The following is a 27,735-nucleotide window of genomic DNA, read 5'->3' as shown; positions in this document are numbered from 1 at the left end:
CCTCGCTTTTTTTAGATGACATGCAACATACATACATAAATATAATTAAAGTAGAGTAAAATTCACTGCAAAAATCATCACCACTAATGCAAATTAGTTACCTTTGGCTTCAAAACTGTTTCATAAAAGTCCATATAACATATTACAGATCATGTACCATTATATTTTTGTCAGGATTAGACTAAAATTTAAATCCTTCAAATTGAAATTCAATATTTTTTGTAAATAAAAAATATAAAAATGAAACTTTGTTTAAAATTATGTGCATTAAAGTGACATTAAACAAAACATAAAATGACTTTATAATTTTGTAGCTGAACTTGAAACAGCAGGCTTGAAAACTGACAAGAAAGCACTAACGTTTCATAAAAGTCCATACAATATATTCCAGATAATTTACAGCCATATTATGGATTTGTGTCAGAAATAGACTGACATTTAAATTAATTTTTTTTTTCTAAATAAAAAGTATAAAAATGCAAGTTATTGTGTGCTTTTTCCAAAACTCTATGCTTGTACTTTTTTAAGTGTGTGCATTAGAGCTACATAAAGGATAAAATGGCATTAAAACTGAACTTGAAACATCAGGTACTCATGAACAAAGCCTCCCCCCTTCAAGGATCCCAACATTTTTCCTTTTGCCAAGGGAAACCCAGAAAGAGGAGCTTTCCCTTTAAGAGGGAGGTGAATGATAGGCAGCAGGAGCGAGAATGTTGGAAACTGAACACCAGAAAGTCATTCTGGAGTGAAGGGAGGCTGGATCTGCGAGAGTGCGACGCATTCATCATCTGTGCGCGTGGAGTCTCAGGTTGTACTGTAAGCTGTTGATAGACAGAGGCGTATTATTCATTGACACGAGGAGAAACCACATTTTGCATGCGGCGTTATCGATTCTGCGGGCCCAGAGACTACGGAAAGACTGAAGGAATAAAGTTTGTGGAGCGCAAAGCGCAGCGCATAATTCATTTGGAGTTGGTAAGTGGGCAAATGGCGCTTTGTTTGAAACTTTACGCACGAGTGTTTGGCACGTTCGACAAGTTTGTTTCTGTCTGTAGTGAGAGATATAGCAAACCTACAGAACTAGATAAACGGGACGATGATTTTGATCCACTATCATCTACCCGAATCACCTAAGAGAGCGTTTTACGCACCCGCAAAGTCAAAATATCCCAGTTTTATGAACCTGCAGAGTAAACAAAACAAACTTTGACTAAGAGTTTTGAATCAAACTAATTCGTTTCTCACCTGGAACTGTTCTGTGGTGTGTGTCGGAACAGCATGTTTGTTCATACGGTTGGATAGGAAATGACAACCTGCTTTCAATGCGTACTCCGTCAATTACTATTGATGTGAGCTGAAAGTGAATTCAGTGTCCTCTCAAGGCAATTGCAGCAATTCATTGTACACGAAGAAACAGTTGTTTTATTTTAAGAAGTTTACATACATAATTTGACATGAACTTTTACGCGTCTAATTGGAAAAGAAGCATTTTTTTTAATGCATGCGTTTTCAAATTTGTTTGTTTTATCTCGTAGCCTATATATTAGGTAAACGCATATTAGCAAACTTTCTGAAAACAATTAAATGCATGTTTATTTGATGTTTTTGTCTGCTGAAATTGCCTTGTTTGCATTGTTTAATCGCTCATTTGTGAAGTGAACTGAATACTGATTATTGGGACCAACATAACCATTCTTGTGCTTAATAAAAGTGCATGCACACATAACTAAAAACTTATAATTTTAGGCCCTTTAGAAAGAAGAAATTAGCAGCTCACATTAACCAATGTCAATGGCGGTATGAAATTAGCTATATATATATATATATATATATATATATATATATATATATATATATATATATATATATATATATATATATATATATATATATAAAATCTGTCTATCACTGTACATCAGTAATTGAAGTTGGCTGTGTTGTTACTTATCTGACTTCAATGGATTACACTCAAGTCTGTTTTTATTGCATCTGAACATCTTTGGAGACCTGCTAAAGAATTGCCCTTCAGGTAGCTGACAGGTCTAACAGATTTCCTGTGTTAAGTGAACTGTTGATATCTCTATTGAAGAATATCAGCCTTCTGGAATAACCAGAAAGCAGAGCTCCTCAGGGCAGAGCGACTGTGGCGCAATCGCTGAATAGGTGCTAAACTTTAATAATGAGCTCCAAGTAGACATTTTATTTTCCCTCTTTATGTCTGCATGCTTAAATAAGCATATCGTGCCAGTGCAGGCAGCATATCCCACCTTTTATCCTACCAAGAACATCCAGCACCTGAGTTGTGCACCTCCATTGTGAGCAGGCATGTCGACGGATCATTAAAGGGGAAGTTGGCAAAGTGGCCGTGAGTGTTTGGCTTCACAGTGACTGACTGCGCACAAAGCTCCCTGTCAGTAGGGAGTCTCTGACCTTTTGCTTTTTCCCCTTGTTTCTATCCATCTTATGTTTATTTCCTTCCTTGCGTCCCTCTCTGTTTCAGCTCCATTTTTGTGCATCTCTTACTCAGTTTGAGAGTTTAGGAAACCAGTGGTGGTTCTCTTTAGCTGTCAGTGCGTCTATACATCCGGTCTCTGCAAAGTCTTGAGCCCAGATCACTTCACATGCTGATTTATACAAACTCTGTGGTGCTCTTATCTGACAGCCAAGGCTGAAATTACTATTAGAGCACTTTGGAGGGCAAACATACTGAAAACGGGTTGTTTAATAGCATTTTGAGTTTTCTGGTGGACGATTGAAGGGGGTTTTTCAATGATTCATATCTAGATCGAAGTATGGTCATTATCGTAATTTTGACTGAAGACTGAAATGAGATGAAAATGAACACTTATTGTACACAATGTTATGAATTTGAATTCTTATTCACTGACGAAGCATGTTGGGATTTTTCAATGCAAGGAGGAAGCAGCTCTTCCATTAGTAGTACAAATGAACGTTGTTTTAAAGTAGCCAAGTATCGTCCAATTAATTGCCCTGGCCAATATATTGATCAATCATTTACTCCTTTCTATGTCAAGGCTTACACTATTTTCTTAATCAAAAAATATTGCACTTTAAATAAAACTATAGCTTACACTTGGAGTTGTTCCAATCGTATTTTTGATCATCTGCCATATGCCTGGGTAATTCTGCTGACTTAATAGGATGCAGAAAATGTTGTAAAAGTTGTGCTGAGAACTTCTGCTGAAACCTTTGCAGCACTGATGGACGGACAAACTCGTGACATAATTTCCCTTAGGCTAGAGAGTTTAGCTAGGACAGGCGAATGAATAAAAGTCCATTCTTTGATATTCAAACTTCAACATCTTCTGTTCGGGTCTGCATAGTTTCGTGTGTCCTATTGAGCCGGGGTCTGATGAGAGAGAGACAACAATAGCTTGTTAAGTGAGTTTTTCAGGGCTCGCCACAACATCAATGAAATCAAACAGAGCAGGCCAGAGAAGCTCGCGTTGATAAATGCCTTCGATCTTTGCTGCTGTCCATCAAATCATCTTCACGCTTTGAGTGTGTTCTGTTCAGCCGCTTGTGCTTGGAGTCAAAGAGCTCAGGGGCCCTGTCAGAAATATGAAATGTAATTTTATCTGTAAGGATTGCATTGTAAGTCGTTTTTGTTCAAAATGTTTAGGAACATTGAAGACCTGCTGTAAAACCCCTAACAGCATCTTGTTCAAAATGGTTTCCTTTGTAGCTGCAAGACTTAAAAATAAACACAGCTTTTAAGCAATGCATGTGTCAAAAGTTAAAGTCTGCACGTTTTGTTGCTGTGTCTTAAACGTTTACTACATTGCACACATTTTTGTAGATCCTTCATATGTCTTCAGCACACGAGAACACAGAAACATTCTATAAATAATCCCTAATGGCAAGTTATCTTTGTCTGAAATGGTAAAATGGCTTTCCGCACGTGAGAGGTGGCAACTGGAAAGTGCCATGAGACTTTCACTCTTCGCCTACATGTTCCCAAAAACCTCCAGATTTTGTTCCACCTACCCTCTTTACCATGAGATGAGCTCAGGCCCACAGCGGAAATTAGAAAGTCCTCCATTAGAACAGAGAAAGTTTCAGCACACAATCTGACAGCTGCCCATCAAAACGAGCATCACTCTCTTTCTTTTGTCATAACAGTGAACTCAGCCACTTTAGGTAAGACTTGCTTTGCAACTTTGCGCGCTTTGTCTTTAGTTGTTTTGCACAGTTTTTTTTATGCTTTTGTTTTTATGCTTTTTAAATTACTTTTAGTGCTTTCAAAGTTATATTGCATATAATAATCATTTATGCAATGGTAAAACTATATTTTTCTATGCATCTTTAATTTTTTTTGGCGGCACATTAATGCTGCAGTATTATTTTGAGCCATATATATTATATTATGTTATATAACATAATATAATGTTATGTTATATTATATTAAAAATCTGATATTTTTGAGTTGAGTAAACGGGACTAAACAGGTTTGATCCTTCGTGCTGCGACTGGACTTTTGAATTTATTTAGCATGTGTGCTTGTTCTGCACTATGTTCTCAGGTTTATTAAAGTGTGTGATGGGCAAAAGGTGAAGTTTCATGTGATGCAAGCTTCAACACGACTTTGATTTGGACTGAATGTGCTGGTTTGGGTGTGAGCTTAAACAGGTTTTCTCATAAAAGTTTCAGGGGCAAATTGCAGGGTGGATTTATGCCCTGAATGTATAATTGTTTAAATTAGTGGAAGAATTGTGCTGAATGAAATGAAAATTGAAAGGAGACAAAGAAAAGCAAACAAACAAACAACATTATTCAGATCTTTTTCAGGTAATAGAAATCTTCCCATGGGTGTAGTTTATAGGTTTTAGAATCTGGAAAATATAGTAAAAAGTCATTCAAAAATACTCTTGTGGCTAATTCAGGTTAATTAAAACAAATTTATTAATAAAAAAATATTTTTTTGAAGTCGGGTAGTTTAGAAATAATGTGAGGGGAAAAAAATCATATGTTTTCATTAACTTAGTTTTTCATGCAAAGTTCTATTCTGTTTAATAATTTACATTTATCTGAATAATAACGTCATTGCAAATATTGTCAACAGATTTGTGTGGGCTTCATTTGTTTGTTTGTCATTCGAATACAGTAAGGCCGCTTTCAGTTGTAATGAATATGACCAGGAAATATGCAATATTTGCATGAACTGCACTGGGCTCCGCTGTGACTTTTGAGAACACAGCGTAGTGTTACTTCGGGCTGATATTTTAATAGACCGCTGTAGCCTCATGATTTGTTTTTTTACAAATGAATCAAGGATTGTTATATATTAATTCACGCTCAAACAAACAGTCCACAGATTGCACTGGGGAACTCGCATAATGACAGTTATTTTGAGGTTCGCAAGGTGCTTGCTTGAAATTTGAGTTCTGAGAAATACATTCAGGTTTATGTCTTTAGGACTTTTTCTTTATCTTATTATACACCATTTCACATCACACATTAAATTGGTATTTGTGGTACAAAGAGAGATAATAATATCCTTCACTAATTACTGGGTTTTAATTAGTTTGGAGAAAGAATAGAAAGGGAAAATAAGAGTATTGAAATCATTTTTCATTTTTTTACATGTATATGACTTTACAAATATTTCTTTTTACTGCAATTGGACCACAAACATTAAAAAATAGTTTTAAAAATGGTTTATGTCTTGTCAGATTCTTAGACATTTTTTTTAACCACGTTGCCTGACACCTGAGCTTTTCAATGAAAGAGAAATAACATGTTTAGTTCCTTCTCACATTCCCAGTTGACTCATCACTAACGTAGAATCACAGAAATGTATCATTTAGAACTTACAGAGAAAGCAATTTAATATAGTGAAAGCGTGGGGGAAGCGCCTTTGCCAGAAAGTCGTCAATTTATGTCACTGTACGTAAGAGGTGACAAATGTCACCTTTCAGTTGAACCACATTTTTTTTCAGGTTGGGTTTTAAATGTAAAAGTTTAAGACTTTTTTTTAAAAGTTTGTAGACTATTTGTTTATGGAAGAGCGACTGTGTAGCGTTGCTTCAACATCATCCTGAAATACTGAAAAAAAAAAAACCTTGCCAAAAAAACCAAAACATTTTACTGCTGACATAATGATAATTAAAGTTTGTGCTAGATTCCAAATTGTGGAGAAATGGGGTGGTGGTGGGGGGGTGTTTGTATGTTAGTGGAAGTGTGTGTATTTCTCGCCTCTACTTGCTAGATGTTATCAGAAAGTGTGATACTGCATACTGATGTGGCTTTTAAATACAAGCTCAACATTTGTTAGCAGTGACACTTTTTCCAGTCACTCTTTCCCGTGTTGCATTCATTCTGCCTTGTTTGTCACCGGTCTTTTAAGTGATTGGAGATTATTTGCATTTGACCCAGGTTCTTTTCCCTGGAGTTCCCTGCTTTTAGAGTTGATTTACAAGAATAGTTGGCAAAAATGACATTTTGTCCCCCGTTTGCTCCAAAACCAAAATCAACAAAGCGGCTCGTTTCCATACAACAACAGTTTGTTGCGTCCACATCTGCCAAGCTTCCAAAATGCAGAAAAAGCGCCATGAGGGTTAGAAAATAAACATAAAATGTTCATTTCTGGGTAAAAAATTCTTAAGTTCACTAGCTCATGGAGAAAACGCCTCAAAAGCAATAAAGTAAACTTGACCGATTTTCTCTCACAACATCCCAAATCCTTCTACAATTCCATCATATCCTTCGGTCTTCCTCCGTCATGCCTCCTTTTCCCACCCTTGTTTCTCTATTAACCGTTGTTTCTCAGCCGTGCGCGGTGAGTGTGTATCCTGTTTTTGACAGCAGGAGCCCACGTGCTCCGTCCTGCGCCGGTGAAGTGGCCGGCGGGGTGGGGAGGGAGGCGCAGGGTCTCAGGATGTCCTGAAAGGTGAAGGTTTAGTCTTCTCTTCCTGTATGGGTCCTCATGTTGAGCGATGGAGCTCCGCGATCTGCCCCGTTTGAATGTACCACCAGGTGGTAACATGACAAAGAAAAAGAGTTTCTGCCTAATTTTAGCTTGATTTGTTTTATATGAAGCTTCTTTATTTACTCACCTTCATGTACACTGTAAAAAAAAAAAAAAAGTTGAGCCAACTTAAAATTTTAAAGCAACCAGCTTTTTGCAGATTTTTGAGTTTTCTCAAATTATTTTTATAGGAGATTCTCAACTTGTATAAACTTAAAATAACAAGTTGAGAAAACAAAAAAATCTGTTGAAGCTGGTTGCCTCAATTTTAAGTTGGCTCAACTTTTATTTATTTTTTACATGTGAGGAACATTAAGTAGCTAGATTTGACATATTTGCTATATTACGAAAAATCTTTTTTTTCTTTTTTTCAATATGTAAATTAAACAAAGATTACAAAGATATTATAAAATATTATTTCAGTCTTTCTACTACAAAATGTCATGTTTAATTTAATGTTACTTGCATTTCTTTGTAATTAATTGTGAAATTTACTAGCAGTTTCTGATTGAAAATCAAATATTATTTCAGTCTTCAAAATTTCAAGTTTATTTTACGTGAAAGTGACATAATGGTGACCCATACTCAGAATTCGTGCTCTGCATTTAACCCATCCAAAGTGCACACACACAGCAGTGAACACACACACACCGTGAACACACACCCGGAGCAGTGGGCAGCCATTTATGCTGCGGCGCCCGGGGAGCAGTTGGGGGTTCAGTGCCTTGCTCAAGGGCACCTCAGTCGTGGTATTGAGGGTGGAGAGAGCGCTGGACATTCACTCCCCCCACCTACAATCCCTGCTGGCCCGAGACTCGAACCTGCAACCTTTGGATTACGAGTCCGACTCTCTAACCATTAGGCCACAACTTCCCCCAGTTAAATATTTACATTCTGCTTCAAAATGTAACTTAATTCAATGTTGCTCGCATTCCTTTGTAATTAGTGTGAAATAAACTAACATGCTAATATTTTTTTATCATTAATTTTGGACCAAGACAGCTTGGACATTGTGGAGAATATCTCTTTTTGTGTTCAACACAAGGGTGGGTATATTATGAGTAAACTATCATTTTAAAATGCCTTTTTGTATCAGTAGAATGTCCTAAATCTATCAGACAATTCAAACACTATGATGTTATCGTCAACACCCACTGCTTCCCAGCACATCTTCACTTTGACCTCGAGACTATGACCTGTGGCTGCTTAGAATTACCTGTTGTGCTCCTCGTAGCACAAAACAGCCTGGTCTGGTCGCCATGACAACTCCATAGATGCACTGTCTTTTCTCAAAGACCCCTAACTCATTTCAAAGACCTATAGTCATTCAAGGACGTGCCAGCAAGACCCAGAGCGTTCTGGAGCTGACGTTATGATCCCTAGCTTTGGAAAACATGTCTAATGCATTGCGCACAAACTGCGCTGCACTCGTACGCTTATATAAAACAAATGGAAATGGTCCATCTGAATCGAGATTGGATATAAAAGTGTGCCAGGCTTTGAGAAAAAAACACATTTTAATGTATTTTGCCTTTGTCTTTCTGCCTGAAGGGGGTGGCGGAAGGTTTTTGTGCGCTTTTTTTCCGCAAAGGGGGCCCTTCACTAACATCTTTTATTCCCTTTCTCTTGTTATATTTCTTTATTCCAAGTGTGTTTTGTGTTCGGCCTCCTTTCATTGCCCCCTCCTCTTGTCTCGCAGATAAATGCCACACTAGCCTTTCACTTGGCGCCACAATAACTGGACTGTTTTAGGCTCAGAGAGGCACAATGAAAGAGGCTGCTTTTTAACCTGCATTTCTCAAAAGCACAAGAAGGAAAAAACGCCAGCGACCCACTCTCTTTTCTTTCTCCTCTCCTCTTCTTTTGTGTCCAGAGCGTGGTTGTACCATCATCCCATTTATACGTCTTATTTAGAAGGTCTCAAAAGAACATGAGCCCAAAATTCTGATCTTTAGAGCTGCTTTTGTTGGGCAAAAAGACGCAGTCGACTGTATGTGAGGCTGATGCTTCAGCTATGAGCATTTTGGTCCCTGTGGACTTTGACAAATAAGCTCTCTTTACATGCATCACATGTAAAGAACTTTTTATATCATTTCCAACTCAAATGATGTGTTTACAAACATTGACATTTTGTGTGTGTGTGTGTATCTTAAGTACACACAAAATTAGCTTAACGTGTCAAAATGACAGTTTGATTGATTGAAAATTACGCCCAATGTAATATTCAGTAAAATGAAGTTGCATTTTATCTTGAGCATGCATTCACTTTTGTCTAACTTTTGATTTAACTTAATTAGTTGCTTATGTTGTTAGTCATGTCCATCATATCAGCAACTAATAAAATTATTAAATGCCTACCTTTGGAAAAATGTAAATGACAAAATAATTTTCACATTTATAAACTATTCGTTTTAAATATATAGTTCTAAAAACTGAAAAAAATTAAGCTATGAATTTAACAATAAAAATGTACATTGACAAATTACTTGTAATTAAAACACCTAGTCTGTTTTGTTTGTAATTTAATAATAATACACGTCACACAAATTCAGATGTCACTATTTCCGGGACCAAATGCAAACAATCAGATCCCAAAAGCAAACAACAAATGGTGCTAATGTACACCAACACCTTTTATTACAGAACATAATTTCTTTTTTTTTTCTGAATTAAAAAAAAAAATTGCCATCATGGAAACTGAGCCTGAAGACTGTATCATAAATCATGAGTTAAGCTTAGCTTAAAGGCATGCTATAAATGTATAGTACTCATAAACGGCAACTGAGATAGTATTTCCAATTGAAACGGTACCCGGAAACAATATTCAATTCATCAGGAACTATAATGCATCTTTGGTTGTGAATTCATGTGTGCTTGTGGTTTTTACACTCCGTGTTTAAACCCTGTTGATTTGCATTGTTTTTTTCCTTTCCGGCATTCAAAACATTGAGACCGGTGAGTTTAGGCGGGGACTATCAGGGGCTGTCCCCTGCAAGGAAGAGGAAAGAGCTGTTATTGCAAAAAGCTCAATCAATACTTAATGAAAAATACATTTGCTTGTCTGTCAAAAAAGAGTTTTCACTACTTTCTTGCCCCAGGTTTACAAAAACTACTTTGTTTTTTAGACTCTAAGGATTCGCACGCTACTGTTTGTGTTTTCTTGGCAAATTCAACAATTTGTATTACTCATTTGTTCGTGATTTAATGATCATCGTAAAAGTTGCATTGTAATATTTCCTATGATGTAAATTGTTGTTTACTATGATTACTATGTGATTAGTTTTAATGCGTTTCTTTTAGAGTTTGTAATGCTTGTACATGAACAATTGCTAAAGGCATTGCATAACACACACCCTATAATTACTGGTCTGGAACAATTAATTAATATCATTGTTCTTCCAGAATGTGTTTTACCTGGTACATAATCCTCCGGTTTCACAGACAAGGCTTAAGTCTAGTCCTAGACTAAAATGTAAATCTGAGCTGTTTCAACTGAAAGAAACTTGCGCTGACTGATCATAAACCATGTCAGTGCTTTTGTTTTGTCTTAAGATGAACACCAGTAATGCTTTTTTTTCTAAGGCATGTTTATAAAAATCACTTAAATGTCCTAATTAAACTATGGCTTAATCCTGGCTTAGTCTATGCCCTGTCTGTGAAACCGGGCCAATGTTTTTACTCTTTTGTCGGTCTTGCATTCTTCGAAATGAAAGCATCGTTTGAACAATTTTCATAGTATAGTTTTTCTATCTATTTTTAGTCTAATCAAATATAGTTGCATTAGTAGATGTGTATCTTTTTTATATACGACAAAAGTAAATGTCATCAGCAGTCAAATCAAAACGCAAACAAAATGTTCTGTATATATCCATCTGATTTTGTTTTGTGCCATGTTTATTCCTGGATACTCTTCTCCTGTTTCACTTTTACAATGCTATCAAATCCGTATCTGTGTAAAGTACTCAGTGGAAAGTTATAACCGAGGCAAACGCCATGCAAATGCTACTGTTTGCCTTCGCTATAGGGCATACTTTTGTGACCGCAGTTTGCTCATCCAGCATCGAGAGCGCCAGCTCTCCTCTCTATTCCTGGGAGGTCACTAGACACTTTTTCTATGGGGGTGTCCACTGTCTTCCATTTAACAAGATGAGTTTCTACTTCAGACTTCCACACTGGCAAATGGAACTGTTTCCAAGAGACAGCCACAAGACAATGAAAACTGACCAGATGCTCTTGAGGTTGGTAGACTGTTTGTGTAGGTCAAGGCTTTGTATCTTTGTTAAGAGTACAGTTACTGGCAGGTGGGTTTGGAAGCTCCTGTTGTTGGGTTTCAACAGCTGATTGGACTTTGCGTCGCATGCTGAGGGTCTTGAAGCCTACAGACACTTCTGCTTTTAGCTGTGTCTTGTCTTAATTGAAACCCACCATCATCCAATGCGGTCTGCTGCATTCTCACAATGTCTCGAGTGCTGGTTTACAACAGGTGTTTGTAAAGTTAGAATGCGTCTAATTGTTATGTGCCTCTGTTTGGCAAGTGCAATGATTTAGGGTGTCAAAAAGCAAAAGAAAAAAGAGCCTTTGGACTTTAAGTTCAAACTGGTGTTGTCACTACGAGTCTTTTGTTCGTTTAGATGTCGGTAAAATCATGTTTTTGCGCGCACAGGCTTGTTTTTGGCACTCCTGATAGTTTTGTTTGTGCATTTTGACAATTTTTAGAAGCCCGACTTGTGGAAATTAACCACTTCAGGATCATCACAAGGAAAGGGAGTGTTAGAAACAACAAAGAAATGTCGTATTTGCATCAGAGGAGTGCGGGACAGAATGTGAGGGTGCGACACGTTGCGACTTGTAAGGCAACTTAAGCTTTTGTCTCGCGTGCCCCCGACCGTGGGAAGTATTTCATTTCAGAGGTGTTTTAGCGCAAAAGCAAAGAACCTGGAGGCTGATGTTATCTTAGACTACAAAAGTCTGTCAGAGCTCTTTGGAAATGGGTCTTATAGCTTCACATCCGAACAACAGGTAAGAACAAACTTGAGGCGACTTCTCTTGTAAGATAGACTGGCAGTTACCATCAATCATGTTGATTCTTCTGGCTTGTTTTGCATGTGCTGACATAAGAGCTTGCCATTATATTTCTTATCACTATCACCAAGTTATGACACATTCACGTTTTGCTTGGAGCCAAGATTAAAGAGGATTAAGAACAATGCTGTCAGTATATCCTTTTGTATGTGTTTTTCTCTTTCCTTTGTAAAATCGGATATTCTTTGTGGAAACCTGTTTTTTTGAGTAAAGAAATCTTCGTAACACTTTAATTTGAGGACCAGTTCTTAATATTAACCAGTTGCTTATTAGCATGCCTTTTTAATTCCATATTGACTGTTTATTAGTACTATTAAAGCACAAATTAATGCCTTATTGTGCATGACCATATTTTAGATCCATTAATCCTACCTTATATCTAAACTTAACAATTACCTTACTAACTATTAATAAGCAGCAAATTAGGAATTTGAGGCAAAAGTTAAAAATCGTCTAAAATCTAATTTACAATAAGATAGTCACAATTGTGAGAAATTGTTACCTTTTCTTTTACTTTGCTCTGTAGTTCCAATGACAGGTTTTCATGTAGTTACATTTAGACCACTACGCTACATAAAGTTATGTTACATGCAAAATGGCTTTGCTGGTTTAGGATTTACTCATCCAACTGTTGCTTTTTTTTTTTTCCACGAAGCAACATTCTTTAACACTTGTGCGCGATGAGTGTGGAGAAATCTAGCTGTAACATTAATCTTCACGAGTCCGTTTAGAGCTTGAGGCTGTGCCATTTTTTTGACAGTCAAATCCCTCCAAGCAAATAGCCAGAATATCTCTAGAACTACAAGTGCACTTGGAAGGAGCTGACAAATTCACACTTCCTGCACCTGGTTTGTGGATCAGCGCTCCTCAACTGGGGGAACAAATAATTTTAGCCTCGTCACAATAGGAACTTAATAGCACAGACTCCTCGCAAGTGTTTATTTATAATGCACCAATGGTGGCAGAATCTCTCTTAAGTGCACTCGGTTCCCAGGGAAAGGAGGGGGTCTTGTCCTTGGCATCTAAATCTGATTTGGGAAGACCGTATCAAGTTTGCAGTTCACACTGACTGATTTGTAGCGAAAGAGCGTCCTGAAACGAGTTTGACGACTGCCAGTGAATATCCAAAGTTTTTGTGGCACCTCCTCACAACCAAATGCAATTCCTGTATTTTTACAGACAAACCATTATTTGCTTGTAGGTCAGGCAAGTACATCAGAACAGAAAACTATGCCCTTTTACCCAAACCACCTTCCAGATTGGCAAATCACTACTTCAAAAGAACAGATTGGTCTATTGAATTCTTTTCTTCAAACAATTCAACCAAGTTGCTCAGCTTAACAGAAAACATTTGAGCTAAGTGTTCAACCTTTCTCTTGTGCCTTAATGTAAATGCACAGGCTGCTTTTGTGTTTTCCGAGTGGATGAAAAAGTACAGGAACTGGAATCGGACCAGTGAGTGTTCTGCTCCTTTTTTTTTTTTGTCTCTGCCACGGACCATCGGCACATTCCGTTTGTATTGTTACCCCGCTGTGTTTCCTGCAGCCTATTGCTTTTGTCCATGTCATGCCCATTGTTTAAACTTCCTTTGTTCTTTCTCTGTAACAATGGGCATTATATAAATATATACAGAGAGCTAGAGAGTGAAACCGAACGGGAGAGATGCATTTTCCCTCGTGTTTGTTTTCTTTGGATTGTCTTGTGTTTCTTTTGTCATGCAGAGCGAAGGAGGAGAGCTGTTTATAGACCTCGGCTAATTTTGAAATCGCCTTCACTCCGTCCGTCTCTCTCCTCCTCTTGTCCTACATTGCAGAAGGGTTTGCCGTGCTACTTGAGACGGCCAGATACTTGATGGGCACACTAGAGTCTTGCATCTGTTTTCTGACAGCGTGTTGACAGACTCGAACAACTTAGATGCGCACACACACAACACAAATACGCATAAATATCCTCTCCCAACACCGAGCGGCTCCTGTGCCCCAGAGACCCTGAAGAAGTGGCTTTGGTGAAAGAGTTTGAATGGGGCGGCCTGTGTCTGGGCTCTACAAAAACCCTTCTGTTCCTTATGCAAAGCAGTCAGCTGTTTTTTTTTTTTTTTTTTGGGTTTTGTTTTTTTTCTGTGGTCTTTCTATCCTTCCCAGACAGTAGCTGTACAAAACTGGAATACCCTTGTTAGTAATGCAGTCTTATGTGGTCTCTTCTTGCTAAAATGCTAATTCAGCATGGAATTTTGCATGCAATGCATTTTGCTTCTTTAATGTGACCGTATTTCCAGGTGAAAGAGAATATTTAATGAGCGAATGTGTAGGATGGGAATCTGGAATTGATTGGATGCTCCAAAATACCTCTATATGACAGGTGGTTGGATGGGAGGGGCTAAAAATGAAGAGGCCTTGATGACATCACCTGAAAATTAAAGTTGTTTCAGAGGCGGAGCAAATTATTTTTGGATTAACATGGACTGATTAGTTCTATTTTCTGAATGGTTTGGTTTTGTAGAATGTGTGAGCCCAGTCCACCTGCTCTACATCCCCACGCCAAGGGCAATGTGACCATGGTGGGTGTTGGTATCAAGCTTGAAGACGACGAATCGGGAGGTAGAGTTGTCCACCGAGAATCCCAGCAGTCCTCTCCAGTCAGTGATTGGTCAGTTCGGCACCTGTCGGACAGAGACGACTCTGAGAAGTCAGCGCCCCCTAATGTACAATCTCCTTTGGTATGGAGTGTTCATGAATTTCAATATTGTTTTATAAAATAAAATCTTTGGGTTTTTACTCTTTTTGTTAATAAGATAAGATGATATAAGATTTCTGTAGTGAGTACTTAACTTCATGGTTCCTCTGTTTTTTTTTTTAGGCGAGCTCTCCCAGTAAAGACCCAGTACGATCATATACACCTGCCAGTCAAGATGGAGGCAGCAGAGCCCATGATAAGAATGACAGCAAGCCTAATGTCAGTGAGGGTGAGTGCAACGTTTCCTTTACAAAAATAAGGTTTTCGCGGAGTGAAATTAGCATATTCGCACTTGGTCCGTGGCATTCATTGTGTTCCAATGTTTCAAGGCTGTTGTTTGAGAGTAAAAGAGGTTTTTGAAAGTTTTAATTTTGATGGAAACCCATGCAAGTGGTTTGTCCATGTGTGTGTGTCAGCAACTAGAATGCCATTGCTTTTAATGCGCTCTACGTTGAGATGATCCAAGTTCCTACTTTGCTTCAAGTTCTATGAAGCCTCACGGTGGATTAATTTGTATGATACATTTCACAGCTCTTTGGTTATTAAAGAGTCCTCGAGTGTTTTCTCAAAAGGCTTTCCTTTTGTTTTCACACATTCTATGAAATTGTTTCAGTTTTCTATTTTTCTTTTGGTATAACTGGGGGGTTTAAGCTCAAGGATACAGTACAGCGTTTCTCTCATCGAGATGCTAGAAGCTTTTTTATTCTTTATTTGCCTCTCTATTGAGTCACGCTTTGTCTGTGTCTCCTCAACTACATTAAGGCGCTTTATATATATATATATATATATATATATATATATATATATATATATATATATATATATATATATATATATATATATATATATATATATATATATATATATAAAATATACATACATACATACACATACATATACACACACAATATACACACATATACACATATATACATATACACATATACATATACACATATATACATACATATACATATACATACATACACATATACACACATATACATATATATATATATATATATATATACATATATATATATATATATATATATATATATATATATATATATGTATATGTGTGTATGTATGTATATGTATATGTATGTATATGTGTATATGTATATGTGTATATGTATATATGTGTATATGTGTGTATATTGTGTGTGTATATGTATGTGTATGTATGTATGTATATTTTATATATATATATATATATATATATATATATATATATATATATATATATATATATATACACACAGTATATTTATATATAATGTGTATATTTATATAGAATGTATATACACAGTGTATTTATTTAATTAAATTTTTATTATTTATTAAATTACTTTTACTTAATTAAAAAAATATTATTTTTAAAAAATCTCTCTATGCCTTTTTTTTTTTTTTTTTTTTTTTTTTTAAGTGATGCCTACTATTGAAAAACTTCTGAATACGGACTGGAAAGAAAAGTTCCTTGGGAAGGGTCTTCATGGCGGTGTCAACCTAAAAGGTGAATTTATGTGTTTGTACTGCACATACATGCACTTTGTCATGCAAATCACCAAACAGAGCAACTATATAGTGTTGTTTCTATGCGTTCCATTGTGGATCATCTCACATTTGTGTTTCAATGACACCTTCTGCCTGACCACCAGCATGTGCGTATGTGTTTACAGGAACCCCAGAGAGTCTGGCAGAGAAGGAGTTTCAGTTGTTGTTGATGATAAACCAGCTCTCTGGTCTGCGAGAGCAGCTGCTTGGAGCTCATTCTGAGCAGAGGAACATGGCCGCTCTGCTGCTGGAGAAACAGCAGCAACAGATGGAACTGGCAAGGCAGCAGCAAGAGCAGGTGTGGAGACTTGTAGTTGAAAAAGTGAAAAAATGGGAACAAATTAAGCAAAAGCAGTGTCATTTGAAATCAGCAACAGCAATATGTGTGTTAGTTTGGTTTCTAAATACCGATTCTTTGTTTAGATCGCCAAACAGCAGCAGCAGTTGATACAGCAGCAACATAAAATCAACTTACTGCAGCAGCAAATTCAGGTGAGGTTGAATGTCATGATTCAAAATCTTGCAGTTTATTTCAGTGCATGAACTGGGGACCATCTTAAGATCATAAAGGAATAGTTCACCTAAAGGATTAAATCAGCTTTTCTTTGAGTGAACTGTTCTTTTAAGACTAATTGGACAGTGTGAAAATACAATATAAGGTGACTTAAGGTGTTCTCTGTGACCTTTGACCCAGCAGGTAAACATGCCGTATGTTATGATCCCTGCCTTTCATCCCAATGCCCAACCGTTGCCAGTCACTTCTGAAGCCCAGATGGGTTTGCCTCTGCAGCCCATTCCCTGCAAACCAGGTGAGCTTCACCAAACTCAGTAATGTCCTCGACTCCCCTCTCTTCGCCCCGATGGAGTGAATTATTTGCATATCCTGATATAGGCATGAAAGACCTACCTATTGGCATATTGAGCAACAGTTAGCTTTTACAATAAGAGTCTGTTAGGACACAAGATTCAGCCATCTGTTATCTTCAGATGGATCAAAAATCTCTAAATAATTGACTTCAAATATTATCCTTTAGTCGGTTATTTGAAAAACTTGTTTGCTCTTGCGCTTTTCAGCATATGCTTATCAGCAGTTGTTTGTATTTTTAGGTAATAAGTAGACTGGAGAAAAGCTGAACTGAAAGAGTTCATTCTTGCTATTCTAGAAATGTATTAACTGCAAAACAACTTTTTCCTTTTTTTTTAATGCATGTTCGTCTGAAGGTCTGTTCTGTAATGTAAGTGGTTATTGCATGAATTGATGGTTTTTCTCATGTCTTCGGTCCACTTAGAATGAGCTTCAGAAAGAAAGACTAATCGAAAGGACTGCCTGAGTGAATTTCTTGCACATGCACTGATGAATAGCTCAGGGTTGGTCATTGATTTAGAGTGTATATTGATCTGGTAAAATACAGAGCGGGTTTTTGCATTAATGTCTGTAATGTATGGCACTGTGTCCTCGCTCAGTTAAAAGACTCTTGTGAACGCACAACTTTGATGCCTGTATGCATGTACTCTATTCGCTTAGAAGATGAAGGGTAGAAGGAAAGAACAGGGAACAATAGAACAAGTGTATGAGCTGGTCTGTTAACAGCATGCTTGACACTGTTGAGCTACCTTTGGAATGAAACCTGGAGTAGCGGACCAAGGACGCAAGTGAATCTGAGCTCAAATACTTTATTCAGCTATATTATAGATGTTCTCAGGCGATAAACACTTTGAGAAGTTTTTACCTTGAAGTTATACATGAAAATATCGACCTGAACCTAGCCTAAACATGATAGTTGGCCAAGTCCCATTGGGCTTGGGTTGGGTAGTAGATCTCTAACATGTTCACTGACCATTTATATTTGTAAATCCTTCAAGTTTCAGTCTTTTGAATGAACTTTCTTTGTTTTTAGTGGAGTATCCCATGCAGTTGCTGCCCAATCCACACTCCACCCCAGTGAAAAGGTCCAGTGGTACAGTCTTTCGCCAGGTACCCTTTCTTCCATTGTTCTGCAGGTCATTTCACTTTGTTGTATTCATTAGTGAATTTCACAATGACTTTTTGCTCCAGGATACCAGTCAACCTCTCAACCTCACGGCTAAACCCAAGACCCCAAGTCCACAGGCACTGGAAATGGCCCACTTGCAGACAGGGTACCGACCCAGAGATCTGACGCATAGCCCTCCTCGATCTGCCCTCAGCCTGAGTATGTGATACTACACCTCACTGACACATCCAGTCTCTAACTTAATTTGCTTGGAAGGTTGAAGCTATGCTTTGTGTTTTGAGCTGATTTGACAAGTCAAAAAATTGTTTTGTTACAACTGATCTTGCAACAATCGCAGAACTGTTTAGTAGATTTAGACAGTGACGGTAAATTTCTTTATTACAGTTCCATAACAAGTTCCACAACTTTTGTTGTGCTGTCAGGTGTGTTGGAAAATGTCTCTACCTCTTTATGAGTCAGACACATCTACTGTGGTTTTCCTGTCATGCCATTGTTTGAGAGGGAAGTCCTTGAGGTTCACGTTCAGAAAAAATGACCCTGTTAGAAAGGACCCTTCTTAGGGTTCCCACTGCCAATACGCTTCTATCCCAAGTATTAACGGCAGTTCAGAAAACCTGTTCCCCCTTCGAAGCAGCCCCTGAGATCGTGTCAGCACCAGACGTGACTGTTTGTCTTAAGCCTTTGGACTCAAGACTAGGGGGCTCATCCGGGACGGGATCATATACTTGAGATCGAGCCAAGTGCTTTATTTGTGCATCACAAGACGGAGAGGGATAAATGTATCTCTCTTGACCTTGTCTAAAGTTTCCTTTCTCTCTCACCCTTTCACTCTTCAGGCTTCTTGGGAGAGGGTGATGTTGTGACACAAGCCATTCATGATGCCCAGCAGCTGTTGCGTGGAGGACAAGGCCCGACAGGCCGAGAGAGGGACCGTGAGAGGGACAACAACACAAGGCTGGTGAGTCGACGTCTTAGCGCACACACAAACACGCTCTCAGATACTCCACACCCCAGTTCTCCAAGGTTCCTCACGGCACCTGGGGCCTGCTGTTTGTCACCATTGGTCATGCTTCAAGGCCGAAGCATCGGGGAAAGTGTCCATTAATGGCCCACACTTGAAGTGCCTCTCTTTCTGAACACCCACTGTGTTACAAGAGAAGAGGGGCGGTCAGGGTTAGCAATGGATATTGGTTTACAGAGGTTCATGATATCAGGGGTACATTCCCCTTTCAGCCAAGAACAGCTGTTATTAGAGTCCCACTGCAACTTGTGTGTTCACTTGTTTGCTTACGTGGCAATTGCAGAACAGCCCCGAGTCTCCGTAGACACCTGTTTCGACAACCACTTTGTTGCTCCTTTTGAGTTCAGTTTAACCGCAGGGAGATATGACAGTGATTTCGCCTTTGTTGTCAACAGGGTTTTGAAGCATTCCACTTAAACCTGTTTTTACAGCTTGACACTTGTAGAACTGTTTTATGCACTCTTGAAAATCCAGGTAGACGTAGACAACGATGCCGAGCCATTTGAAAGGGAGATAAATATAGCTCATTAATGTTTGAATTTCAGAATTATATTTGACAAATGTCCCTGGAGCTCTTTGTGTTCCTATGCATAGGTGTAGCTGAAATGCTTTTGTAATGTTGCCCAACTTCTTTAGCATTGGCACTAACACAATAAAAGCAATTCCTGTTCCAGCTAGATGCAGTGATCACTGATGATTGTTTTTTTATATGTTTTAACATAAGCTGTCTTTTCATCTGTCTGTCTGTTGATTGATCATAAGGAGGCGTCTCGAGATCGGATGGATGACGGACAGTCCCTGCGGACGAATGAGGACCACCTCAGCAGTGACTCTGAGGGTATGTATGGGTCAACTATAATTTTTTCAGTTTTATTTTGGCAATACATCAAGCATACTCCCAGGATGTTGTCCTTTATTTGTTTACACGGGAGAGTCTTTAAATGAGTTTTTGCTCTACTGCTTGCGGTGATGCCGTGTCAACTTTAAAATAGATTGGATTGTGTTCTATTCTGTTGCAAACCATTTTGGTCTTATGTAAACGCCCCCTAAGAAACCTGTCTGATCATCTCATCCCAATCTGATCATATATGGCTACCAGTTTAGTTGACTAGTTGTTAAGGCAACCCTCAAATTGCTAATTTTGAGATGTAGTTTTGCATGTCACTGGTATGTAGGGCTGTAGTCAACCAAAGAAATGCTTAGTCGACCAAAGTCCTGTCCTGCGCAACGATCAGTCGACTAAAAAAAAAAAAAAAAAAAAGACGCGATGTTTTGCATTTTGATTGAACATTTAAACAATTTTCATAGAGCATTTATAAAACAACAACGAAAAAACATCAATACATAAAACTATAATAATAATACAATTCTTTGAAAATTAAGTGATTTTTTTTTAACTGCAAAGTGAGGAGATCTGTCCTAGGTCTATAGTGACAGTCATAGTCGCGCACCTGACCACACCACACGCTACAAAAAATATAACTGCTAAAACTGCCAAATAATGAAAAATCCTAACAAAAGCTCTCGTTTATACAGGCTGTATATTCTTCTTTACTTTCAAAGCTATGGGTTAACTTTTGTCCGGCCGATCTATAGGCGTTTGCAGAGATGCAGAGCAGGCGTTTGGCTGCCCGAGCAAGTCGTGGATATCTCTCCTCATTATTTTTCCACCACGCAAGTGGCCCAGCAGTGTCCACTTTACTTCTGTCTTGAAGTTAATCTTTCATTACGTCGCAAGAGGATCTTTGTGCGCTTGGCTCATCAGGGTCATCCTCTGCACCATGTCCACAAAGAAGCATTGCTATCTCCTTCTCTTTTGCCGTTTTCTGTTTTTTTGCCAACGAGTCAAATATTTTGTAAAATGCAGCCAGACAAAAGATTTAGATTTCTTGGACATTTTGTCCACTAAAGCCAAAACAAGTAGTGTTCTAACTGAATGAATACAGCAAAACTACCTATATTCCTTACTGAGCGCGAAGCAGCAGTGCAGCCAGCCACAGGTGCGGTTCCCGAGTGTTCGTGGTGCGCTAAACTGTGGCGCTGTTATAAAATAGCCTAATTTAAAGCATTTAAAGTTGGGGATAAAACATAGGCTAATTATATTTAGAATACAGTAATATATAACTGCTAATAAAAGGAATAAATATCAAGGAGTAAATCAATGAAAATTTCTTTATTGGTGAAGAAAAAAAAAAAAAAATGCAACTGGTCGACCAATGAGAATGTCAGTCGACCAAGATGGCATCGACCGATTAGTCGACTAAACGACTAAAGTTGACAGCCCTACTGGTATGTGTGCAAATTTTTTTCGTCAAGAAATTCCACTTTTCTAATCAAATAAACCATTGCCTTACGAATGCATATGAATTTATGACCGTTTCTAATACAATAAAAAACCCTCTTTGGCATGCAGCAAACACAGATGCCACCTGCCTGTGTAATTGCATTTGGCTGCAGGGCGTGTAGTCAAACAAAAGGAAGTTGCGTGTGTCTAGACTGATTGTTTTGTTTTTAATCTTGTTGTTCCCAACAGGGCATATGGTAATCTCCGGTGTGGGAAGCTTTGGTGAATCCCGGACTCCCTCCTCTGGCCACATCAAACGTCCCATGAATGCCTTCATGGTGTGGGCCAAAGACGAAAGACGACGTATCCTGCAGGCGTTCCCTGACATGCACAACTCCAGTATCAGCAAGATCCTCGGTAAAAGAGAATGGAGCTGCTGCTTTAAAAAACATTCGATTTTATTGATAGTTTAGATAGTTGGTAACACTTTTGATGAGGGAACACTATTCGCTATCAACTAGTTGCATGCATATTACTTGCATATTGGCTGTTTATTAGCATATATAAATGCATGACCATATTCTACATTCCTTAACCCTAAACATAACTACTGCAACAACTACCTTACTATCAATAAGCAGCAAATTATGAGTTTGAGGGAAAACCCTTATAGTTAATGGTGAATGTGTATTCCTTGATCTAAAGTGTTAGCAGTTTAGAGGTAATAATATTAATAGATTACTGCTATATTTTAAAATTATTAACATTGCATGCACATAAATGATTGATACAAGTCTGACACGTAACTCTAATTTGCACATTTTTATCATTGTACTTAGTCTCTCACTCTGCCCATAGATTTTTAAGATAAGCACATTGTTAGCTTTGTCCATCAGTGCTTTTAGAATTTTCTTCTTGTCAAAGAAAAATGTTGCTGTCATATTTTTCACCATACTTTCCATCAACGAATGCTCTGCTGACTATAATGTCTCTAATCCTTCCTCTTTGTGGATTTCCGAAGCACCTGTTCTGACAACATTGTCCTCATTGTTGTATTATTATTTCATCTCCTCTACCCCTTTATCTTTCACTTGAGATCAGTTGTTTATTGTTGGTATGGGCTGAGGGGTTATGGGAACGTTGAGTTTGTTACGCTCACAGCTAATCCTAAAGTCACAAGTGTAGGTGTTACTCTGTAAAACACGTCTATATTTTCAAACATGCAACTTGTTGTTGCCCCTGAAATGGAGAAGAGGACAGAAGGTCTTAGGGGGTTGAAAAAAGGGGTCACACCAGGGCACGAACCGCCACCTGGCTCCTGGGGTGACAGGAAAACAACACCCAAAACTTCAGCCCCCTCATCCCTTGCTGCACCTCTGCCTTCCTCAGTTCTTTCCTTTCACAAAACGCTCGCATTCCATTCCATTGTGGTGACACTGACACCCTCCTGATTCAGGCTTTCTTCTCCTCCTTAACATGGCCCGCAGCTCCTTTTAGTAAACGTTTAGTAAAAGTTTCTGTCAGTTTCCTACCTTTTTATCCTGCAGCACACTTTGAGGCGGCACCATTGCACGTATGAAGTCGTTAAATCAAAATCTTACAATGTCAAATATTTGTAACATGTAGAGAATTAGGTCAATGAATTCTTCAGGTCAGTGATTGTTTTTTATTCTTCTTTGCACTACTTTGTACTTTCACTCTCATTTATCTCTCACTTCCCGGTCAATGTGGAATTTCAACTGTAACCGACTCTCAAAATAAAAAAAAACCCACTGAAAAACCTGCTCCAAATGTGGCCAAAAGTATGTGGATACTTCCTTCTAATAAACTGGTTTAGTAGCTTTAATTATTACTGACTGGTGCATATAATATACAGCCATGCAATTAATTTTTTTACTTATATTCCAGTATCATCTAGTGAAAAAACATTTCCGTGTGTGTATGAACAAGCTCCCATAAATGTTCAAGCACATGGACCTGCTGATTAGGTGTCCACACAGTTTTGGTGCCCACATGTAGTTTTCCTTTGGTTATATGATATTGTACCTTACTTATTGTAATTCTTATGATCCCTTAGGTTCCCGGTGGAAGACCATGTCCAATCAGGAGAAGCAGCCGTACTACGAAGAGCAAGCCAGACTGAGTCGGCAGCATCTGGAACGTTACCCAGACTACAAATACAAACCCCGGCCGAAGCGGACCTGTATCGTGGAGGGTAGACGACTGCGGGTCGGAGAGTACAAGGCCATGATGAAGAGTCGACGACAGGAGCAACGAGTTACTTACCCTCCAAGGTGATGCCTCCTGACACACTCAACCGATCTTAATTTTTCAGAGGTGCATTTAGTTGGAGAATGCAGTAGGGATGTGCATTAAATCTACATTTGAAGCAGCTTGCGATGCAATACGATTCGCCCCTATTACGATGCAGTGCGATCCGATTTAACACAATGCGATGCAATGGAAAAAATTATGCTATGCAAATCAATATGATACCGATAGTTCACATTTATTTATTTAGTTCAGACAGACATCCATCCATGTTAATCTATATTCTATGTGACTGTCAGGACATGCCAGTTTAGAGAGGAGAAATCAATCTACATCAGAGGTTGGAAAATTTACCATCATTTACAGATTTTTTTTTTTAGAAGTGATGGAAAAATCTAGAGACCGTCCCTCACTTTGACAGATTACACTGAGGGTGATCTATTGTAATTTATAACTGTAATTCCCATCCCTGACCAGTTGGTGGCGAGTACGCTCCAGTGTGGCAGCAGAGCACAGGATCATCAGCCTCCAGAACAAAAATAAAACTGTCACGAGTCTTTTGCTATGCCTTTTGATTACGCACGGGCGAGTATCCTCTAGTAGTAAAGAGAAAGAGATGATCAGTTCATGTGCGCTACCGCTTTGCTTGCACTGAGGTGTTTACAGCGATCTATCACGCCACATTAAAGAGTGCCAATCAGTATTTATTGGTTGAATTTATTATAAAATGGACAGAATTTGAAATCGGATACTTTGTTTCATATAAAAAAGTAACAACGCACAAAGCTTAGCCTATTGTGATTTATTGGATGGGAGGCGCACTATATGTACGGTTCATTCATCGACAGAAAACCGCATCGATTGGGATTTAAGAATCGACATTGGTTCATAAAAATGAGAATCTATTAAAATCGAGAATTTCTTTTATTTTTTGTTTTCTGGAATATTTAGTTGTTTTTAGTGGCCTCCGCTGTCACTGCGGTGTGTGGTGTTGAACGTGAAAAGTGACGCACAGTCTCTGTTCATCTGTTCTTTTCATAAATAAATGCATAAGCCTATATGCTCATCCTGTAGGTTCATGATTAAAAATGAAAAATGTGAACAAAAATACAAGCAATTAAATGTTCTAATTAAAATATGAAAATTAAAGTGACTGGTAATAATTGACAATTTTTACGATCCTGTCCGACAAAATGGCAGACAATATTAAAGTCTAACGTAACCTCTGATCCACATATAAAATATTGGTCACAAATCTTTAGTCACTTTCTAAATAATAAAAGTATAGCGCATTAATAATTATATATAAATCGTTTTTTACCATTGCAACTTGTATCCGATCCACACTGTTTAAATTGATGCATCGCCTCTTTTATGCTGATGCAAATCTGTGACTCTTACCATTCCAAGAACTAGTAATGTAAAATACCTGATGTTTGGTTTGATGATTATTCCTACAGCCAATCAGAGCAGCAGCTACCATACCCCACCAGCGAAGGACAATACCCGACCACGCCGGTGTCAATGGCCCCATTGCCCTTGCACCCTGCCCTCCTGGAGCACTACCTTCCTCGGGGTCTGGAGCCCCCAAAAGGCCAAGGGAGCGAGATGCGGGAGGCTGTGAGGCCCAGACAGCCCTACAGCGAAGGGGAGGAGAGTGATGCGGGTGAACGCAGTGAGGGAGAGCTGGTTGTCCTCACTGACTGAGACAGAACAAGGAAATAATCGGAGGACAGAGAGCGTGGAAAATGCGATGAATGAGATGGAGAATATGATTGGGATATTTTGCAGTCCCTACCTACATGGTGTCCAATAAATGGTATAGGTCAGTGTTTTTCTGTCCAGTTGTGAGGCTGTCCTGGTTTCAAACCCACCAGATCGGTCACATGGTTCTCTAGGGTTGGTTAGGAAGGCAGCAGACATTATAAACGAGGCACAGATCTTCATTTTTCAGATTTTTCCAGTGGTGTAGCCCAGACATCCAGGATGGGTCTTACATACTGACCACAGCTTGGAAAATGCAAGACCTTTTCAATCTATGATATTCATTGTCAAGTCTTTTGAAGGCATTGTGAAGCTGATGTTCAAAAATTGTTTTACAAATCATCAAATGTCACTGCATTTATTATGGAGTAAATGTGATATGCATAAGCAATTGCACGAGAATTGGCTTCTCTATAAGGGGTACATAAAAGTATATTCACTCTTGGCTTATCTGAAAAAGTTCCACATTTGACACCATGTCAAATGATTGGCAATAATAGCATGAAACAGTTCACACAAAAGTGAAGAGATTATGGTCAGTAAACTATGAAAAAAAAAAAAAAAAAAAAAATTTTTTTTTGGATGTACTATTTCTTTAAATTGTTAAAGCGTTAAGGGCTATGAATCATTCTGCCATAGAGAAAAAAAGAAAAAAAAATACCTGAACCCTCTGTGTTATGATGCTTCTTGATGTCACCAGGGTTTTCCTGCAAAAGTTCCTGTTAAGACTGTGCCAAGGTACTTTCCAGAGCTCAAGGCCGGAGCAAAAAAAGAAAACAAGTGGACTTAGAAAAAGGAAGGAACATTCCTGAACTCCTTGTCCAGTTTATTATATCAGATAATGACGATTAGTGGCTGTTCTGTTACAGAGATTTAAGCAGCCTGCCCCTTTAAGACTCGCTAAGGGCAGCTAAGGTTTGTGGCGTCCTCTGCTGTTTGAATCTGGGTACTGCACTTAATTTCCCCAGGTCAAAATCATATTTTTGTTTCTTTGGATTTAGTGCAGAATAATCACTTGAAATGCACTTGCCCCATCTAATATATTTTTATTTTCAGAGTAGAATTTTGCACTTGATTTACTTATGCAATTAATTTCTACTATTAATTTTGTGAAAACAGATGTGAATAATGCCCTTCCCTCAATTACTCCCATTTTTTAAGTTTTGGTTTACTTTTCTATTTTAGTGTGTGTGTGTGTGTGTGTGTGTAGAGTGATTTTGTGCTGAAGAAAATAACTGAGTTATTATTCCAGCAGTTGTTACGACCGGGTCCATATTATTGGGCTGCTTGTCAACTTACAGTTGAGCTGAAATGTAAACATTTTGTTAAAAACTATAAACATTTATATTTTAAAAAGGAAATTTTAGAAGATATTTGCCAGTGGACTGATAGGATAAACCTAACATGTTAAAGGAAATGACGTGTATAGCTGGACACAGTGTGTATTTTATCTGTAGAATGAACCCATGGGGAAAAAAAAAATATGATTCGCTATCTGGACAACTGTTGCAAAACCAGCTGTTGTAAAATATAGATATAGACTTTATTTTGTTTATAAAAGTGTATAATTTAAAGGTGTATTTTTTTTTTTTTTTTGTCTTCTGTTTTGCATTTTTCCAAGCAAGTTTTGTGGTTTGTTTTTGAAGCTTAAATAAAAATGTTATGTTTACTTCTGTGGTTCAGATTAATTTTTATATTTTTGAACAACTGGATTCAGATTAGTAAAATGCTAATTATTAATCCAATTCACTACAGTCGGTCGGACGCTATCACATAAACTGGCTTATTGCACAGCAACTTTTGAATTTAAATGTTTTTATATGAAGAAATAGCTTGAGAAAAATGCTTTTACTTCATTCGAACAGCTTAATCTCTGAGGAGAAACTTTCCTGCACATTAGCGCGGAGGATGTTGTCCTGCATGTGTGTAACTGCATTGTGCTTGTTTGATTCAGGATATCCTCAATAGTAGTCCAGTGCTTACCGGGACAAAATGCAGGTCACCATCCACAAGGGGCAGGCAAAAGTTCATCAAGGAAACT

General features: G+C 38.1%; 1 protein-coding gene across 7 annotated transcripts; it reads left to right on the top strand.

The window, feature by feature from the left end:
• Nucleotides 1–737: 737 nt before the first annotated feature.
• LOC306854877 (transcription factor SOX-13-like) lies at nucleotides 738–27,364 on the top strand. Of its 7 annotated transcripts, none has more exons than XM_079393169.1 (14): nucleotides 738–975; nucleotides 14,570–14,786; nucleotides 14,927–15,032; nucleotides 16,233–16,319; nucleotides 16,486–16,658; nucleotides 16,784–16,852; nucleotides 17,058–17,169; nucleotides 18,259–18,335; nucleotides 18,417–18,552; nucleotides 19,191–19,312; nucleotides 20,138–20,213; nucleotides 21,909–22,076; nucleotides 23,737–23,953; nucleotides 25,391–27,364. In XM_079393169.1, exons 2-14 carry the CDS (start codon nucleotides 14,571–14,573, stop codon nucleotides 25,635–25,637), a joined length of 1,806 nt encoding a protein of 601 aa, XP_079249295.1. In that variant the 5' UTR covers nucleotides 738–975; nucleotide 14,570; the 3' UTR covers nucleotides 25,638–27,364. The 7 variants fall into 7 exon arrangements, with proteins under 7 accessions (XP_079249295.1, XP_079249293.1, XP_079249297.1 ...); XM_079393167.1 differs by having other exon boundaries at nucleotides 17,055–17,169; XM_079393170.1 differs by lacking the exon at nucleotides 738–975 and adding an exon at nucleotides 3,917–4,161.
• The last annotated feature ends 371 nt before the right edge of the window (nucleotides 27,365–27,735 follow it).

This window comes from Barbus barbus, assembly GCF_936440315.1.
Source record: "Barbus barbus genome assembly, chromosome: 35".
Classification (NCBI taxonomy): Eukaryota; Metazoa; Chordata; class Actinopteri; order Cypriniformes; family Cyprinidae; genus Barbus; species Barbus barbus.
This window is presented reverse-complemented; position numbering and strand designations above follow the sequence as displayed.

Coding starts and splice junctions, on each gene's coding strand:
- LOC306854877 (XM_079393165.1), top strand. CDS start 11,976: ATGGGTCTTATAGCTTCACATCCGAACAACAG. Junction 16,320..16,485: donor TGGCGGTGTCAACCTAAAAG/GTGAATTTATGT, acceptor ATGTGTTTACAG/GAACCCCAGAGAGTCTGGCA. Junction 16,659..16,783: donor CAAGGCAGCAGCAAGAGCAG/GTGTGGAGACTT, acceptor TTCTTTGTTTAG/ATCGCCAAACAGCAGCAGCA.